This window comes from Armigeres subalbatus, chromosome 3 (assembly GCF_024139115.2).
Source record: "Armigeres subalbatus isolate Guangzhou_Male chromosome 3, GZ_Asu_2, whole genome shotgun sequence".
Lineage (NCBI taxonomy): Eukaryota > Metazoa > Arthropoda > Insecta > Diptera > Culicidae > Armigeres > Armigeres subalbatus.
The window spans coordinates 311,135,407-311,155,756 of record NC_085141.1 but is presented as its reverse complement, the minus strand read 5'-3'; the positions used below and the strand labels follow the sequence as shown (position 1 = coordinate 311,155,756).

Below are 20,350 nucleotides of genomic sequence, written 5' to 3'. Positions count from 1 at the left end.
TTAAAACCGGACCGCATTGGCATATCTGGAATCGCCGGTAAATTTCATAGCCGTTAAAACTGTGAGTCGATGAAAGAGTGAAAAGTTTACATTTTTTTTCAATTTAACCTGTTTGTATTGGAGTGCGAACAAATCCTTGCGATGTACCCCACTTCTTGGTTTGATTTATTTCTACATCCCAATCACGTGGTTATGCTTTAGGTGTTAAGATGCATTGAAAGGCGCCACTAATAATAATTTGGATGTTTGTTACAGTTTCAATATTTGTCCACTAGATGGGCTTAGATTTGAACTTTGTTTTGAATCCATGCGAAAAAAGTGTGGTCCCCAACATCAAATGAGCGAAAACAATGCGTTTTATTAAACCCCATTTGTTTTCATGGCTTGTTATGATTCGAAGAGGTTTTTGCCTCTTTTATCGTTGTTCGTTATCTATTGAGAGCGATTTCTGCAATCCTTCGTCGCGGATCAGCACAACCCCTCTTTACTTTTTTCTGGTAATGGTATCAATTTTGATACCAGTATTAACAAAAATGCGTCGATCAATTAACATTTTTAATATGTAGGTTCAATTAAAGTTCTCAGTGCGACTTAATGTTGCTGATGTTCGTAAAGAGCACGAGTGATGCTCGCATGAAAAAGCTCAGTACCACTTAGTATGGTTTATTTTTTGAATGAGCGCGAGTGGTGCTCGCATGAAGTGCTCAGAGCGATTTACTATTGCTGATGTTCGTAAAGAGTGCGAGTGGTGCTCGCATAAAAAGGCTCAGTACGACTTAGTATGGTTTATTTTTTGAATGAGCGCGAGTGGTGCTCGCATAAAGTGCTCAGTGCGACTTACAGTTGGGGATGTTCGTAAAGAGCGCGAGTGGTGCTCTCAGTACGACTTAGTATGGTTTATTTTTTGAATGAGCGCGAGTGGTGCTCGCATAAAGTGCTCAGTGCGACTTACTGTTGCTGATGTTCGTAAAGAGTGCGAGTGGTGCTCGCATAAAAAAGCTCAGTACGACTTAGTATGGTTTATTTTTTGAATGAGCGCGAGTGGTGCTCGCATAAAGTGCTCAGTGCGACTTAGTGTTGCTGATGTTCGTAAAGAGCCCAAGTGGTGCTCGCATGAAAAAGCTCAGTATGATTTAGTATTGATATTTTTTTTAAATGAGGGCGAGTGAAGCTCGCATAAAGTGCTAAGTGTGACTTAGTGTTGCTGATGTTCGTAAAGACCACGATTGGTGCTAGCATTGAAAAAGCTCAATCCGACTTAGTATGGTTTTTTTAATGAGCGCAAGTGGTGCTCGCAAAAAAGAGGCCAGTGCAACTTAGTATTGTTAATAATTTTTGTATGAGCGCGAGTGGTGCTCACATAATGTGCTTAGTGCGAGTGAGTGTTGTGAGTATTTATATAAGGGTGAGAGGTGTCCGCATGAAGTGTTCAGTGCAATTATGAAGTATGTATAGAATTACATTTAGTGCACTAAGACACGCTCAGTTGTATTGTAGCAAAAATGGCACTTGAGATACTTACAGCACAGTAGTTATATAGTTTAATTGCATTATGTACAGTGGCAGATTACTGCTGATGTAGCTAATCGTTTCAATCAACATAATTTTGCATATATAATGGTGTGTTGGGACAACTAATCCATGTAAATACCTATTACAAACTTTAGGAAGTGAACAGTCTTAAAGAAAATTGAAATAAACAGGTCGAGTTGAGAATGGAGATGTAAACAAAATTGCTGTTTGGCCTATATTTCACATATTTGCGGTATCTATTTCAATAAGACCTAACTGGTCAGTTGGAAATACACAATACAAATAAATAAAATAAATTTAAAAAAAATTCAGTCGAATAGTCACGGATTTCCAAGTCACATTTTGATTGATATGTGCGTGTCATGATATTTTTACAAGTTTAATTCTACTTCGTCTCATTGTAGTTAAGGTATGATATGGTGTCAAATGTAGTTAGAAACACTAACTTTTTACTTTTACAAATACTCGAAGTATTTGTGTTTTTTTATTAAAAATACCTGAGAAGGGGGGAAATGTGTGGCAGCGAAATAGCACTTGTTGTTTACTATATGCAGCAAATAGGGTTTCTTACCCCATTCCCGGCCTAACATGCGTACGACTGCATTATTTAATTGATATTTATGACAGGAAGCAACTTTTTCTGAAATTTGTAGGCTGTATAATACTGCATTGGGGTTCACTTCTGCTTAAAAAATAGCTATTCGTGCTAAATATCGTTCAAACAAGCTTTTATTTGATTTAAATTAACGAGGTGCAGCACTCATTTCAGTCATAGCGATTCCCAATCCGGCATACAAAAACCAGTTCCCGGCCTAAGCAAAATTTCACTCAATCTCTCAACATTTTACTCTCATTCTCTCTCGGGACGGTATAGAAAATGCGATGTAAACAAAAATATGCACGTTCCACGACAACAAGATGCCAGATGGTATTATTCATAATCATTTTTATTTGGTTGAGAAGATATATTTACTCATCCAAATTTCTTCCAAATACTTAAAAACAATATTTTTTTCACCTTTTGAAATCGAGAGAACTATAAATAACATGATAACGTCAACATATTAGACAATTTTCCTATTAACGATGAAGGATCATTTTTATAATCCTGGCCTTTTGGCAGCACGGTGCGGCTAGAAGTTCTTAGGCCGAGGTGAATTTTTGTTCGGTTTGTGAATACATTTTAAAATGTATTCTAGTATGTTTAAATAAGTTCTAGTGAAACGAACAAATAAGAATAATTGAAGTGCGGGTGTTTAGAATTATGGTGTGGTGATTAACAGCTTCATGCAATGGTTGTATCGAGCACTGCGACGATTTTCAGGTAGGTGTTTATTCGATAATACCGTTTTGTAAAAGTGGAAAGAATCACTCCGGCTCAGTGGTGTGGCATCGGAGAGTGAAATTTTGAATTCTACATTTTTATTTTCTACAATTGAATCAATTAGGAGTAAAACAAGTGATAGAAAAATATTGAGTATTGTGAAAAATAAATGGGAGACTTTTTAAAAATTATCAACCATAAACCTACGACTTCCAAACAGTTTAAATCATTAGTTTTCTGTGCAGTGAGCCGGGAACCGGGTCCATAGGCCCAAGTAGTGATTTACCCTATCCAATAACTCCTTAACCATCTAAGTAGGCTTAATGCAAACCAGAACTGACAGCCAAATGATTAGCAATCAAAGCAATTGGGAAATGTATCGTCAGTCACGTGTAGTGAATAATCAGTGGCATAAGGGGTTTCAGAGGCTCCCGCTCGCCTACAGCTAGAATAAACTCCACAGGTGGAGGAATGGACCTTAAAGTAAATAGCGGTCAATCTTTCATTGTGTGTTCGATTCGTAATATGAAATAAATAACAGTTTTGCTAGTCGTTTACGTGCTTTATCCACTATCTTTATTCTCATAACAATTGACTACTATTACAAACAGTAATATATGTGATAAAATAACAAATATGAGATAAATATATATTTAATATCGTTTTGCAAACTAGAGTTAGGATCTCAAATGAGTTTCAAAATAGTCAATGACACTTTGTATTCTTGCTCCATGAATGTCCAACACAACACTGCGTTCCAACCATGACAATTTTTTCCATCGATTGTAAAAAAAAGACACTCGTTATGTTTTTCCCTAAATGATCATCATTTATGTTTCTTTTGACTGTACTCCTTGTTTCGCTGCTGCTGCTTTGCGTTTCTCGCTTTCTTCGGCTCGATTCTTCAATATGCTCGTAATGAAAAATTCTCCCGCTTTGTAGGAACTTCTGACCAGGGGACCACTTGCCGTGTATAAAAACCCGAGCTCATTGCCGCGAGTTTCCCAATGTTTAAACTTTTCCGGTGTAACGTACTCGATGACCTTCAGATGGCGCTTGGTGGGTTGCATATATTGGCCCAGGGTGAGACAATCTACCCCGACGGAACGAAGATCTAGATAAGGAGGGTGCATACAAACATTATGAAAAAAAAGGTTATCAATGAATTATACCATTCAACGACTTACCCTTCAAAGTCTGTTCAATCTGTTCATCGGTTTCACCAAGTCCCAACATAATCGAAGTTTTCGTTATCATGCTAGGGTTGATCTCTTTGATGCTTTCTAACACCTTCAAACTCTGCCGATAACGGGCACGTCGGTCGCGTACAAAAGGCGTCAGAGCTTCCACCGTTTCGATGTTGTGGGCATAAACATCCAGACCGGAGTTAGCCACCACTTTGACGCACTCCAGATCACCTCGGAAGTCCGGTGCCAAGCATTCCACAAAGATTCGTGGATTTTGTTTTTTAATTTCTCGAATTGTGGCCGCAATGTGATTGCATCCTCCATCTGACAAATCATCACGATCGACCGATGTAAGAACGATGTAATCCAGTCCCCAGGATGCGATGGCAGAAGCCGTATTTGTCGGTTCCGCTGGATCCAGAGGAGGTGGAATTCTTGCAGTCTTAACACTACAGAAACGACATCCTCTAGTGCACGTATCTCCCATAAGCTGAAAAGAGATAAATTGGAACAAATTCCAAAATATTGAAACATATTCTTATATATTTTTATTCTATGAGCATATGGTTTATGAATGATTAACCAAGACATACCAATCTAAGGTTCTCGATATGTTTCATACGTCGCACACTCGCACAATATTATGGAATTCTTTGTGACTAACATCAATGAACTGATAACCCGAAGTGAAAATAAAAGTGTTTACGCCAGAGCCTTATCAACAGTCTCCCAGCAGGTAATCAAATTCACTCACCATGATGGTCGCGGTCTGCGTGCCATGCTCTCCTCCTCCCCAGCATTCGCCAATGTTTGGACACTTGGCCTCCTCGCAAACCGTGGCCAGCTTCAGCTCACGCAGCTGTTCCTTGATGCGGTTGAAATTTTTCCCCATCGGAATCTTCGTCTTCAGCCAGGGTGGCAATCGGAGCCTATCGTTTTCACCCTTTTCGCGCCGCAGCTTACCCTCGTATGTGGTCCAATCTTCCCGATTATACGACGGGTTCTGAACAAAGTCCTGAAAACTGGGGCCACTTTCCAGCCGCTCTCGGATCTTTACCAAAGGATTGGCGGCCGTGTGTTTGCACTGGACAGGATTCTGAAGGTGATAACAAGACAGGAAGGTATTTCATAATCACTATGAATTTGAAATTTGAATGGGAGAATTGCAATGGGAATTTAACATTCTGAGAGTAATACAAAATAATATACACAGCACTCTTACTTTAAGGCAGCTAAACTTTCCATTTTGGAAAGAATTTTTAAGAAAATTTGAAGATATTTGCGACATTGCGTATCACCGTATCACAGCAAAACTTGCAACCAAAATAAAAGTTCTCCAGACTTTTTGTTTTGACAGCAAATTTTGCACCCAATAATTTTAGTACATACACTGAAAAAAGTGTTCATATTATAAATACAATTTGGCAGGCAGCTGACACGACAGCATCAAGAAATATTGACAATATCTAATAACTTTTCTCATCAATCTTTTCTTACACTGAGAGCAGCTTTGCAGTTAAAATTACTATATTGTAGGGTTAAATTAAAAACACAACGCCACTAAATTTGTGCAGACTACACACCACGTTTATTTCAAAATTATTAAGCACTTAATTTTACCATGGACATACCAAGCAAACACAGCAGTCAAAATTACTATGTAAAGCGTTTAAAATAACAATGAATTTGTTGTTGATTTAACTGAATTGTATTATTCAGTATTTAGGAGATTCTCGGAAACAAACAAAACAAAAGCTGATCAGTTTATGTTTATAATCAATGTTTATTTGTGTTATATCTAATTAACTTTCATATTATACATTTGTTACGGCGTGATAAAATCATTGACGAATACATAGACCGAAATGTCCGGTACAAAGCCATCAGAAAATCGGGCACCATGTCTTCTTCTTCATTTTGAAGAAAATACCCCTCGTGGGTGACGAATTACATAAATATTTTACGAGCGCTGACTCACCCCTCTTGACGTTTTGACAGTTTGTCTGTTTGTTTTTCTCCCACCTTTTCCCGTTAGGGGCACCGGATCGTCGTATTCGTATCGATTTAGCTGATAACGGAACAACACCATCGTTCTCAAAGCGCAGTGGAGGTTTTGAGGAAGGCGGTGAGTATCGTCGCGGCCCCGACTACGAATATCCGGAAGGCGGTGCATCATAAGAGGAAAATTCATCGTACGGCTATGGTGGAAGACCGTTCCGCGGACGTGGTGGTTTCCGTGGCGGTTTTCATCGTGATGGCCCACCGCATCACGGGGACAATGATGAAGGCGTCGATCAGGAGCATTCGAATTAATTCCGTGGAGAGCAGGTAAAATGGCTGCTCTTTGCCTTCCGGTTGTAGACCCCAGTCACTAGCAGATTTTGGTACCGGAACATCATTACATCGTATGTGTACATTACATGACGGAAGATCATCAGTAGCATAAAACGAAATCTCTTCAGTTTGGACTGCTATGGCGTCGTCCTCGTCATCAGCCTCCGCAACCAATTCCTATCTGGGAGGTACCGTAGCAGCATCACGACGAGAGCACATAAACAGCACCACGGATTACTATGGCTTATTTAATCGGAACAGGAATTCCGTGATGGTGACGTTAAAAAAAGAATCGACCCACTTCAAATTGCATTGCAACTATCGCCACTTTCGCCGGAAGGGGAACGAATGCGACGGAGTATCACATGAGCCCTTCAGCATAGGGCCTTCAGCATATCACCATGCCAGAGAACTATGGAGGATAAATAGATATATTCATATTATTCATTAAATTTAGTGAATTCAAGCTCTATCTGGAATAAGGGCGAATGTCGCAAGAGAGAATTCTCTTCGCCGACTTCCCCTCTTTTAAATTAAAGTGACAAGCGGATGATTTCGTTGCGGTTTTTCCCCTCAGAACGAAAGAAAACATTGAAAACTTGCATTCTGAGGTGATAAACCGCGATGAAATCCACTGCTTGTCACTTTTATTTAAAAGAGGGGAAGTCGACGAAGAGAATCCTCTCTTGCGACATTCGCCCTTTTACCAGATAGAGCTTGAATTATTCAATAAAAAATTGTAAACTTGAAAAATGTTGATACTCAGCTGATTCAAGAGCAGCTAGAAGACGAAAATAGGAAATCATAGATGACATTCCGCAAAATCCAATTGGACACGCGAAATGACACTTTACCTGACGTCAAGCAAATGCGCAGGGTCTTCGGCCTTCAGTCGAGCAGCAAATTCGATCATGTTATTCGCAATATCATGTTATTCAAAGGTGTTATTCGGCTGTCAGAAATGTATGGGAATATTACCTTCGAAAACATGTTATTGGCCGAATAACACCAAAGCGCGAATAACATGTTATTCAATCGTAGTGCGGATATAGTATTAGATATTTTTATGAAACATATTGATTTAGATTATTAATTTGGATGTTATATATCTAATTACAATGAAAACTAGATTTGTTTACAATTGTCAGTTCCGCCCTTTTGAAATGTTGATGCCGAATTGATTTTTGAATCAGAAACAGGAGGTAAACAAAAATGGAAATGACTGACGTGATTTGAATTGAGGGGCTTCTCAATGGTCGAGTAATTGTAATAATTGTAATCCGTCACTCCCCAGGGGTATATAGTGGTGCCCGAAAAAATGGCCACCACTCCGTCTATGTATTCGTCAATGATAAAATGGTGAAAATCACAGGTTAAAACATGTAAATTAGCCGCAGCATCCCAATGGTACTGATTAATCAGACTTAAACAGAGCGGAAGCGGTCACTGAGTTTGCACCATCACTGGAATCAGCACGGAATCTAATGTTGGAGATTAAATTTATGATGCCAATAATGCTCGTTGTCCGGATATCCGAGATGCCCTGATCAGAAACGGTAAACATTTTGCTTCGACAAGCTGCATTGATGATTACGGCAATTCCATAGTCTGCAGTCAGGGCTGAAATAAATAAAACTGTGCTTTTATTCGAGCTTTTTTTTCAAAATTATCATCGCCTACTAACTGAATACTTACTAGCAAACCAGAAATAAGTACTTAATTTATTATTATTCGTGGAAATTAATTAAAATATTCACATACACACTTTACTCCCTTGATTCCTATCACACAATGCGGCAGCCTCGATGTTGACAGTGGAAATTTTCTTCACTATGGTTTGTTATTATTTTAACTATGCGCATGGTAATATCAACAACAATTAAGTTATTTCAAAAATAAAATTATTCATTCCAACAACAACTTGAAATAGTAATTTTAAGAACCATTTCTAAGTTAATCTTACTCCAACATTTATTTCGGTGTAGGGTCTGTCTCATTTGGAGAATTAAACTGAAATTAAACTTAAAAGTAACATTTCAATAATTATCGAATAACCCTGCTCGCAGAGCAAGATTTCTTTTGACAGATATCGAATCATTTTGCATCGATGTCTTATTGGAATTGCTGGGTAGCACCAGCCATTCTTATGATTGGGTTATTTCTCGCTTAACAATTGAAAAGGGCCTACATTAAAAACGTAAACATTGAGAAAATGCTGTTCGAAAAAATGCATCACAATTTCTATTCCTATTTCTCGGGTTTATGTTATTTTAAGCAGCAAAAACTCCCAAAAGCATATAATAAACACTGTCTATCATCCATAATCTTAATTGCATCGAAAACATGCAAAAATGTGTCGAAATCGTTAAAATAAAATTTTAAGTCTATTTTCATATTTTTCTCCGGAATAGGCCCTCTTGATAAGTCATTCTGCATTTGCTTGTCATTCATAGACCCTTTGTTTATGGCATTTTTCGAAAGTAAACACGGGATAAGGCTTTTCGGGAGGGGAAATTTTCTCTCTCCGAGGTCGGGCCGATGACGGTTCGGAAAAAATACCCGTTATCGGCCCGAAATTGGAGAAGGCTTATCCCAGACAGAAAAAAACGAGTGGCTTGGCCGTTTTTTAGGGTGGACCTACACATATTTTGAAAATAACACGTTGTAGGCCCAATCAAAAATTAGTTTTTTCTAAGTAATTTAATTGAAGATGCGGAATATTTTTATACTATTAGTAGCTATTAGAGGATACTATCGAAGGGTGTTAAAATTGAATTTGTTTACTTTTCATTGTAGGCCCTAATCAATTGTTAAGCGAGATTTGCTTATTTTCGTACTGTCACTTTTAAGTTTAATTCTCCAAATGAGACAGACCCTTAAAATTTTTGAAATTTTCCCGTTTTCCACCTGCAACCCACCATAAGGTTGGTATCGTGTTCAAAAGAAATTTCTTTTTCTATCTCAATCACATGTTAAATTCCGTTCACTGAATCGGAAAAGTAAAGAATCGTAACAAAATTCTTACAACAGTATCCACATGAAAATAACAAAAATCAAAAATGGAATTTGTAAGGTTCCCACGCAAACTAATGGGAGCTGTCACTTTACTTTCGGAAAAATAGTCTGCTCGAGCTCGATTATTCCGCAAGTAAAAGTGACATTTTGCTCCATGCAGATCAGTCGTCAAAATCCCGCTTGGTAATAAATATTGAACAAAATTCCGTAACCTCTATACTTTTTAAGTGGATACTGGGCTTTACACAGGAAGCTCGCGGGTATACATCGTAGAATGTATTTTTTACACAATCGATGCATTCAACAGATTGCATCGATTTCGATGTAATATTCTACAACTTTTTTTTGCTGTCCCATATGCGTGAATGAAGTACCCATAAATAAGTAAGAGCAAGATTACCGGGCGCGAGTATTAGCCGTTTGACAGCGCAGTATCATCCCGGATAAAAATGTACTATTGGTTCAATAGTGTAAACAATTGAATTACCTTACAATGTACGGTATACAATAGGATACATTGTTTCTTGATAGTTGCACAGATACAATCTAATACATAGATACACTGAGGATACAATACATCAACATATTTATCTAATGTAACAATACTTGCCATTGTTTTTGAAACGTTTTCGTACATAAGATTCATACATTGAAATGTTTCATTACATTGCACATAAACTATTTAACAATATTTGCCTCATAGCGCCTAATATGCATTTTTTCCCTTTAAATTGCATTGTTGAACAGTAAAGCTGTCATCATTGAGAAATCAAAAATCCTATTGTTTTACTATACAAATACAATACAATACATTGTATTTTGAACAGTTTTGTTAGTATATTTCAACAATATATTAACCATACACTTTTATTGTGTGACGAAAAAAATATATGAAAAAATCTCAGATTTTGTACAGTTACGATACTTAACAACCCGTACATTCTATTGCGAAAACTTCATTTACATTTGAGTAAATGGTTCATAACAATGCATTGTGCGGTAAGAGTGCTGCTTTTTGATAAACTGTCAACTGTCCAACGTCACCGGTAAGGAATACAGCAACCAAATTGAGAGCCGAAAAAAATGACCGATACAGAAACGAGTGACAAAGCTAAAATGACAGCGCTGTGCTGGTGACTATTGTCGGCGTAGCACCAACTTAGAATTCGGAAGTCGGGACTTCCGAACCGAAGTTTCTTCCAAAGTTTTATCTGTCAAACTAATTGATGCGTTGTTTAGCGCATCTTTAGGGGCAGGCCAGAGTAAACGCGACGTGCGATGCAACGCAATGCGACAGTGCAATTTGACAGCCTGTTGATAATGATTGTTATTCTTTTACGTGAGTTTTACTGGTTGAAAATGGTCTATTTTAGCGTTATGTAATTTGTGAATGAATCTCAAAGCGAATTGCTCGCAGCGGATGTTTTCTTCTCGTCGTCGCAATCGTCGTGGTTTAGTAAAAGATATTTTAGTTAAGGCCAGTATCGACTTAAAAAGTAGGAAGGTTACGGAATTTTGATCAATATTACCAAGAGGAATTTTGACAACTGATCTGCATGGAGCAAATTGTCACTTTTACGTACGGAATAATCAAAGACTAATTAAGACGTTCATGTCCCATACAAATGCCAGTTTTTTCAGTGCTCATGAAGTACTAGATCATAAAACTACACAACCACATTTAGAAATCACCTTGATTCATGTACTAAGTTTAGCGACTGGTACTTCTTAATGAGTTGCTATGGCAACTGTTCAATTGTTATGTAAATCATAACATTGGAAAAATGGAAGTGTCGAGGGAAATGTTCATTTCAATGTTCAATTCACAAATGTTATAAAATATTCTTCTGTTCCAGATTATATTCAATCTAAAAGATAGCAGCGATACCGTATACTGTAAGTTTTGGATTACCAGGTGAAAACGTTCAAGAGATTCGAGGAAATGGCGTTTGTGTTGAACGAAAGGCAATTGACCGGTATATACCCGTTGTGAATGACCCCTCCTCCGAATCCTACCATTATTCAGAAATCTATTTTCGGTTGAATTAAAACTGCTTCCAAATGATCAAACAATCTTTGTGCCGTCATTCTAGATTCGATGAACGTCTCCAACTTCACTGCCTGTCCGTAATATGTCTAACAACACGACTACGGTTGTTGCAGAGAACATCTGTTCATTTCGTCACTTATGTTTATCAAATGTGCGATCAGATGTCCCATTCATCACGCTGTGGCGACGATTGGGGATGTCAGAAATAAACTCGACCAACCTATTCTGCTTTATTCGGTGATTTCGAGAATTGATCCTTTCTCCTCGTGTTTCACTAATATCTATTAAGATTGAATATGCATGAATTCTTGCGTTAGATATTTGACTGTTCAGACAGTCAATCAAAATCAGAATACAAATTTTAGAGAGCCTCATGGAATCTATGAGGAATCTCAATGATAGTGGTAGTACTACACCGTTTTCATATGACCGATTCTGATTGAACTCTAATACCTTGAACCACAAAATATTGAAGTAAAACATATCTTTATTCTAGAATTTTAATAATGATTTTTGAGCATTTCAATAGTTTTTGATTTCTAGAAATTGGGTAAATGTTATTTGAATCCATTCTTGTACATGTAGCGTGAAGAGAAGATTTGGAAGTAGATCTACATGTTATGAAAATTTGTAGATGATTATTATTACCAGAACAATAATGTTTAATTTATTAGTGGTTCTTGATAGTGATCCAACAGATGCAATGCGAGATGCGCCACGAGCAAGACTCTGTACACTGCGTGGTTGGCATCGTGCGTTAACAGACGTATTAGATTCTGCAGAGGCTAGTGTGGCCTTAGCTTGAATAAGTGATAATGATTCTTATTACAAATAATGTTTATGATGCCCATGAATTATATACTGCTATAAAAAGGAAAGGTAATTTTTATTAAATGTGGTCTGGTCTTTTGATGCACAAATAAATATGCTGTGCAGACAATCATCCTACGAGCATATTCTCACTATTTCCTTCAAACAATAATAATATATCAAATAAACTCAAATAAAGATAAACTGCAGGAAATTTTTTCCGACATTCCAAAACAAACAAGGTTTTCACATTCCGTACAGAAGCTTGTTTGGTTACTATTGGTTACTACTTCACAGGACTCATCAAGGTAGATAAAAAGTGGGGTTTTATCATAGCTGTCAAATTTGGGTACCGAGGGACCGTATGCAGTACTAGAAGTGGTCCCTCGGATGAGCTCGACAGTGACGTCTTAATTAGTCTTTGGAATAATCGAGCAGAATATTTTTCCGAAAGTAAAGTGACAGCTCCCATTACTTTGCGTGGGAACCTTACAAATGCCAATTTTGTTTTTGTTCTTTTCATGTGGATAAGGCCAGTATCGACTTGAAAAGTAGAGAGGTTACGGAATTTTGTTCAATATTACCAAGAGGAATTTTGACAACTGATCTGCATGGAGCAAAAACTTGTACTTGCGGAATAATCGAACAGAATATTTTTCCGAAAGTAAAGTGACAAAAGATATTTTAGTTACTAGATAAAGATTGTCGCTACTGTTCCCTTTGTTCTGCTGTCCGAAACATGTGTGGTACATACCTGTCAAATCGTATGGATTTTCCTTCTTTGACATTTAGCTCCCCTATCCTCGCCAGCAAAAGATGTTTCGGACAGCGACGACAGCGACAATCTTTATCTAGTAACTAAAATATCTTTTGACAGCTCCTATTAGTTTGCGTGGGAACCTTACAAATTCCAATTTTATGTTTTGTTATTGTCAGGTGGATACTGTTGAAAGAATTTTGTTTCGATTCTTTACTTTTCCGATTCAGTAAACGGAATTTAACATGTGATTGAGATAGAAAAAGAAATTTCTTTTGAACACGATACCAACCTTTACGCGACAATCTTTATCTACACGTAAAAAAATTTAATGTTATTTATTATTAAGATTTCTAATACTTTTTTGTCAAAGCTGGCGCTTAATGATGTGTATTAGAAAAAACTTATACATCGCATTAGTCACATACATTCCAAAAATTATACTTTTCATTAACTTATGAATGTTATTAGTTTTTTGATATGGGATCATTCATTAGGTGGCATAATGAAGAGTATAAGTATTTTCGAATGGGTTTTTGCAAAAGATATTTTAGTTACTAGATAAAGATTGTCGCTTCGGTTCCCTTTGTTCTGCTGTCCGAAACATGTGTGGTACATACCTGTCAAATCGTATGGATTTTCCTTCTTTGACATTTAGCTCCCCTATCCTCGCCAGTAAAAGATGTTCCGGACAGCGACGACAGCGACAATATTTATCTAGTAACTAAAATATCTTTTGTTTTTGCCATAACATATAAGGTTATTTTTTTACGTGTAGTAAATAACTAAAATATCTTTTGGTTTAGTCCATTGTGAAAAATTATTATTTTTCTTTTCGTGTTTTGATCCATCCAAATCCCACTCCATGTACTAAAAACACAGCTTAACGTCACAACAAAATTTGACAGCATTTTGTATCCAACCCACAGCATACAGAAAAAAATGGTAGTGGAAGTGCATTACTTTTGTTTATGGTGAAAAATTATAATTTTCATTTTATTAATCAATGCATTTGTGAATAAAAACCACAATATTCTTCAGTTTATTTTCGGAACTTCATCTTGAACGCAAATTCTGTGAGCCTAGGGTGTATTGAAGTGGAAATTTTTGCATCTATTAAAACCAGCCACACAAGTGTCTGGTTGAGTTCCGTGGCTCCGCTATTAAGAGCTGGGTGGATTGTTTTGTAGACGCTGGCAGCATCAAAAGTGACGATTTCGCAGTGTTGTGAACTGAAAGGAATTTAAAGAGCCACTGAAGTGCGACCGAATCGACGGCCAGCTTCGGAACAAACAACGAAATATGGGTATGTATCGAGTGTTTCTGTTATCAATTTGAAGGGGAAAATCAAACGATGAGTGATAAGGAATCGGGTTTTTGAACGCAAAAAAATGGATTCGGTTTGACCATTCTTGTTTCGTGTCTCGCTCCGACCAGTAATTAATATTAAGGTGGGGTTTCGTCTCACCCATTAAGTATGAAGGCGACCAACTACTATCTACATCAGCGGTTCTCAATCCCCCCCTCCCTTGGTTCATTAGCTATTATTTGAACATAAAGGGGAAAATTAAATCTCTGGAAACTGAGAATTTTCATAACATTTTTTAACAAATTAGGAAAGAAAAAGACTGACAACGCAAGCCATTGAAAACGTACATGTGAGGGATTATTTGTGAACCGCTGAGCAGCATTATCATTGTGGTTTAGTTAAGTGGAATTAGTGGGTACATATAATGCATACGTGCGGACACAAACAGCGTGACATGGTGCTGGTGGTGAATTTACAGCACGATGCTGAGATGATAATATGATAGAGTGAGTTAATTTGATCAAATTCAGTAGTAGATACGACATCTGCGTCACTATTGTAATTGTAATTTTATTCATTCCGTTTTACGTGATCCTGTAGGTACAGACCTTATTGACTATTGTATTGACAATTCACGATATTGCTAAACTAATGGATGTATCTTACTACAACGATAAATAAAGTAGGTTGTTGATTATCGCTGCGTATTAAAAGTGGTGCTATCCAGTAGATCAAATGTTAATTCAAAAAATTCCTCTTTATGTGATGGTTACCCAAAACAATACCTAGTAAATCCGATAATTTAATAAAAACCCAGATTAATCTACCTAGCTTTTCTCGACCTTCGTAAAATGTATGCGCTCGAAACAAGATGATAGGGTCCGTTCTATGATAGGGTGGCTGTGCCAGTAATAACTCGATTTTCGCTGGATTAAGTGTATTTTGATTTTTACAAATTAGGGGGAAAGACGGCTTTGGCAGGTTTTGTTCTATTATTGGCAGGGGGGTTTTTGTCAACCAAATTTTATGAAATTTGGCCACAATATTCTTTGATATGCAAAGAATGCTTAGGCCAAATTTGAGCCTAGTCAGTCATAAAAAACCCCCCTGCCAATAATAGAACAAAACCTGCCAAAGCCGTCATCCCCCCTACTTCATAGCATAGCGCTTGCTTAAAAAGGTGAATGTGTGCGAAAAAGTTTACAAATTTTCCGGGAAAACATCGAAAAACATCATTTTACCTTAACTTTTTGGCTTTTTGGTTCTTCTCCATTTTTCAGGAAAAATATTGTTGATAATTCAAAATATTGTTTTCTTTTCAAAATCGCTTCCTCCATTAACTGGTACATGGACAAGTAATAGTGACACTAGCTAACTTCTGTTCCTATAATAGTGAATCCCATTGGTTTCTTATGGGATTCACTATTATAGGAACGCCTCACTATTATTGGTGCAAGGGAGCCAAAATGTTAAGGAAAAATTATGTTTTTCGATGTTTTTCCGGAAAATTGGTAAACTTTTTCGCACACATTCACCTTTTTTGTGCAAGCGCTATTGTATGAAGTAATTTGTGAAAATTAAAATACACTACTGGTACACCACTATTACTGGCACAGCCACCCTAACTGCCAATATATTTACATCACAGGAAATATATTCCTATCAATTGGTATGAATTAATCAATTTGGACCTGTCACTAATACCACTATTACCGGTACACCGACCCTATTCGGATTATTTTAAGCAAAGATATGCTAATATGAATTTTAACAAAATGTTTCCTTTTTCAATATGTTTGACATACCCCTGTTTTATTTTTAACCAGTCATATATTTTAAGGATATCATTCTCGGAGGTTTGTTATACTGAAGTTTTGACTACCGCCATCGGGGGTGACAATGGGTCAGGGATTGAACTTATCATTTCATTATCATTTAGTATTCAGCCAATAACTCATTCCAGAGGCGGAATTCCGAAAAATGTTGTATGGCGGACTTCTAGCGCTGATTCCCCTCTACAACTTTGTCTAAGGGTACATTGCTCTATGTCTAATATTAACAGCGTGAAACGATAGGATCACTCAATATACTAAAAGGAAAATAAGTGTTATTATCATTTAGTATATCAAATGATACTAGCGTTTCCTGCAGTGAATATTAGACATAGAGCAATGTACCCTTAGACAAAGTTGTAGAAGGAAATCAGCGCTAGAAGTCTGCCATACAACACTTTTCGGAATTCCGCCTCTGGAATGAGTTATTGGCTGTATACTAAATGATAAGTTCAATCCCTGCAATGGGTATGGGGGGTGAGAATGGGTCATCGCTTTCACCAGCAGTCTGGAGGATTCTATAACATTCCCCAGAAAACCGTTCCCTAGAAAACCACTCCCCAGAATGTACCATTCCCCAGAAAACCATTTCCCAGATTGAAACATTCCCCCGAAAACCATTCCCCAAAATGCACCATATCCTAGATTTTTTTTTCATACCTTTAAAAATATTCCTGCAATGAAGAAAAAAGATTTTGGCAACTAAAAAACTGGAATAAAAAGAACGGCTCGGGAAAAAACTACAAAGCAGTACAGCTCAATCTGATATAGATAATAGATTATGTTATACAAAGAGATGCCCTTAGTCTTCAAACTTGGACTAATAAATATTAGCATATGGTCCATGGTTCGCTTAGTCTTGCTGGTATGACATGACCGCTGGAAGGCTCTGCCACATCAAATCTCGAAATACTGCTTCTGATCCTGCTTATGAGTTGCTTCGTGATTTTGGCCTTACAATTACCTTTGCATACAATAGAGCTTTGTTGACCAGAAAATGCTATGACAGTTTTCGAAACATTTTCACTCTTAAAATGTTCTACCGTGTACTTTTCCCATGGTCTTGGTTCACTTGATAAAGTGTACAATGCGCGCCGCAATACCACATGTAAGGATTCATTCACATGAAGTAATATTTTGGTGAAAGCATTATTATTGTGAGCCTAAATCAGTCATTGAAAAAAATTACCTTATTATATTCAAATGTGTGCTTTTCTAGAAGCGTTCCATTATGATTCACCTTACGGAAAATGCTTATAGTAAACGGGCATTCCTATGTACATGGGACAGTTATGCATGTAACGGCAGTATTTGTTTTTTTTTTTCAATTTTGTTCAATGAAACTGTAGATTTTTATTAGTGCGGGTAAATTTATATTTCAAAAGAAGGCATCATCCACTTGTTTGCTATACTCCGTGCAAACGCGTGATTTGAAAGAAGGCGCATTCAGGCAAATGTGTAAATCAAAAGAATGTATCACTCATTTGCCTTATTCCGGGCAAATGCGTGGGTCCCTATTTGATTCCTCAATCAAGGCATGCTTCAAAATAAAAAGAATTTTTTTTTCTGTTTTGAGGTGAAGTCAGAATAAACATGACCATATGCTATGCTAAACCAGAATAGACGTGACCATGCTATGCGACGTGACGCGACAGGGCAATTTGACTGTATATTGATAATAATTGTCATTCCTTTGCGTAAGTCACGTCGCGTCGCATCGCACATCGTGATTAGGGTGCCGCTAGAGTAGACGCGAAATGCAATGCGAAACGAAGCGTCCATACGATTTGACAGCTCCTAATTATTGATTGTTATTCCTTTGCGTGTAAATTTCGCGCGACGTCGCGTAGGCGCGTCTACTCTGGCAGGAACCTTACTCTGGCGGGCACCCTATGGTCATTATTGACGATAATACGACCAGGCGGAGTAGCACAACGGATCAGCGAAGCCAGTTTCGGATTTGGTTACGGTGAAATAAAAACACGCGAGCTAACTATTATTGAATATAATTCGAGTGGAAAAATACTTCTGCACTTGGGAAATGTGCTTTTGGAATGAAAAAGAAATGGCAAACATACATAGGGGTGTAACAATGTGTTTATCGGTTGTACTCACTAGGGGTGCTCGAAAGCACCATGTTGACAGGGGGTAGTCATCGCTCCTCACACTCCTCCTCGATGAGTAGCCTCCGCTTTCCAGAATCCCGTCATTCTAAGCCCAACATCTTGCAGAAATGGTTATGCTTCAGCGGTCCGAGTGGCTTGGTCATTATTTCTGCTGTCATTTGATCTGTCGGACAATATTCAAGTGCAACCTGCCCAGTCACACAAAGCTCCTGCACAAATTTCTGTCTGGTGTCTATATGCTTAGATCTTCGATTGATCCGCTCCGTCTTCACGAACGCTATACAACCCTGGTTGTCCTCTCGGATTGTAGTTGCTTCTTCTTGACGTTCGTCGAAATCCGACAGCAGTAATGCCTCAGCCAAACCACTTCTTGGCAGGCCTCGCTGAGGGCAACCTATTCTGCCTGCATCGACGAAAGAGTTACGCTTGCTTGACCACGAAATTGTTCCTCCGCCAAAAACGAATGCAAAACCCGATGTTGATCTGCGACTGGTCACGTCGCCAGCCCAATCGGCGTCCGAAAACCCCAGCAACTTCTGTTCTTCACCTCCGAAATTTAAACCATAGTCGATTGTGCCCTTCAGATACCTCATCACTCTCTTCGCCGCCACCCAGTCGAGCTCCGTGGGTGTGGCAAACTTCCGCCCAAGAACGGCTGCGCTGTTTGCGATATCCGGACGTGCCACAACAGACAGATACAGCAGACTCCCAACAACGCTCCTGTATTTAGACACATCCTTTAACAACTCACTTTTCTCTTCAGTCTTGATATAATTCGGATCCATCGGCGTCTTGGCTGGTTTAGCTTCACTCATACCGTTTTCTTCGAGTAGTCGGGAGATGTAATTCTGTAGTCGAATAGTGTATACACTTCTTTCACTCCGAATCTCCATGCCGAGGAAATGGCGAATATCCCCCAGGCATGAGACTTCGAATTCCTTCTTCAGACCTTCCGTAAATTTATCTAGTTCGCTGGAACTCTCCGACGCCAGTAACATGTCATCGACATATACGAGCAGAACTACCTTATGCCCTCCGCATTCCCACACATACATGCAAGGATCAGCAGACGATTGCCTGAACTGCAACTTGGTCAGCAATTTCAAAGCACTAAACACCGCGTGAGCACTTGCACAGTTTTTAATGAGTGACAGCTGGCTGTTCTCAATCAGCAGTACCAAAGTCGCTTTTGCCTTTCGGTCGGCAGTCGCCCACTCATCTTCTCGGTCTTCCTCATCCGGGACGGGTTCACTCACTACGGTCCACAAGTCTTCCCGCCGCAGCAACATCTCGATGCGAATTTTCCACGTTTGCCAATTTGTGCCACTCAACTTGGCAAAAGCGAAACGGGAATCAGCCATCTTCACGACAAACACACAACTACTGTACTTTTTCTCACTCGCGACGCTTAACGAACGAGGTTAGGAAAATTTTCCTCCAGCGGTAGCCCCACACTCTGTAGCAGCAGCACACCAACACACGCAAACGCCGCCGAATCTTCGCGATACTCCGTTACTTTCCGACCGGACTATTTCTTCCGCGATTTCTCAAATCCTACTGCTTCCTGGGACCATAACCTGACGATAATACGACCAGGCGGAGTAGCACAACGGATCAGCGAAGCCAGTTTCGGATTTGGTTACGGTGAAATAAAAACACGCGAGCTAACTATTATTGAATATAATTCGAGTGGAAAAATACTTCTGCACTTGGGAAATGTGCTTTTGGAATGAAAAAGAAATGGCAAACATACATAGGGGTGTAACAATGTGTTTATCGGTTGTACTCACTAGGGGTGCTCGAAAGCACCATGTTGACAGGGGGTAGTCATCGCTCCTCACAATTATGCCAAAAGGCACATTGTATTTGAAACTATAGTTTCTAATAATTACCACAATGGCCATTGCACATCCAACTTATCAAGCCAAATAATTTTAATTATGGTCTTGCGATGATGTTTGTAAGAAAACAAGAAAATGAAATCATGTTCATCTATATATTCTGTTTTCTGGGGAACGGTACGTTCTGGGGAATGGTTTTCTGGGGAATGGTACATTCTGGGAAATGGAATTC

General features: G+C 38.4%; 2 protein-coding genes across 3 annotated transcripts in view; one reads left to right on the top strand and one right to left on the bottom strand.

The window, feature by feature from the left end:
- Positions 1-3,398: 3,398 nt before the first annotated feature.
- LOC134220749 (lipoyl synthase, mitochondrial) lies at positions 3,399-5,402 on the bottom strand. Its single transcript, XM_062699853.1, has 4 exons — positions 5,267-5,402; positions 4,799-5,140; positions 4,045-4,534; positions 3,399-3,971 (listed from the first exon to the last, which is right to left on the bottom strand). The coding sequence occupies exons 1-4, from the start codon at positions 5,330-5,332 to the stop codon at positions 3,688-3,690; spliced, it is 1,182 nt and encodes a 393-aa protein (XP_062555837.1). The 5' UTR covers positions 5,333-5,402; the 3' UTR covers positions 3,399-3,687.
- An 8,538-nt stretch (positions 5,403-13,940) lies between these two features.
- Positions 13,941-20,350, top strand: part of LOC134225262 (neuronal membrane glycoprotein M6-a) — a 34,054-nt gene continuing 27,644 nt past the window's right edge. For both annotated transcript variants that reach the window (XM_062705190.1, XM_062705189.1), the window contains exon 1: positions 13,941-14,316. In XM_062705190.1, coding sequence (XP_062561174.1) covers positions 14,313-14,316 — 4 coding nt within the window. In that variant the 5' untranslated portion in view covers positions 13,941-14,312. The remainder of the gene's footprint in view (positions 14,317-20,350) is intronic.

Coding starts and splice junctions, on each gene's coding strand:
- LOC134220749 (XM_062699853.1), bottom strand. CDS start 5,332: ATGTCGCAAATATCTTCAAATTTTCTTAAAAATTCTTTCCAAAATGGA. Junction 5,141..5,266: donor GAAAGTTTAGCTGCCTTAAA/GTAAGAGTGCTG, acceptor TATCACCTTCAG/AATCCTGTCCAGTGCAAACA. Junction 3,972..4,044: donor GATTGAACAGACTTTGAAGG/GTAAGTCGTTGA, acceptor CTCCTTATCTAG/ATCTTCGTTCCGTCGGGGTA.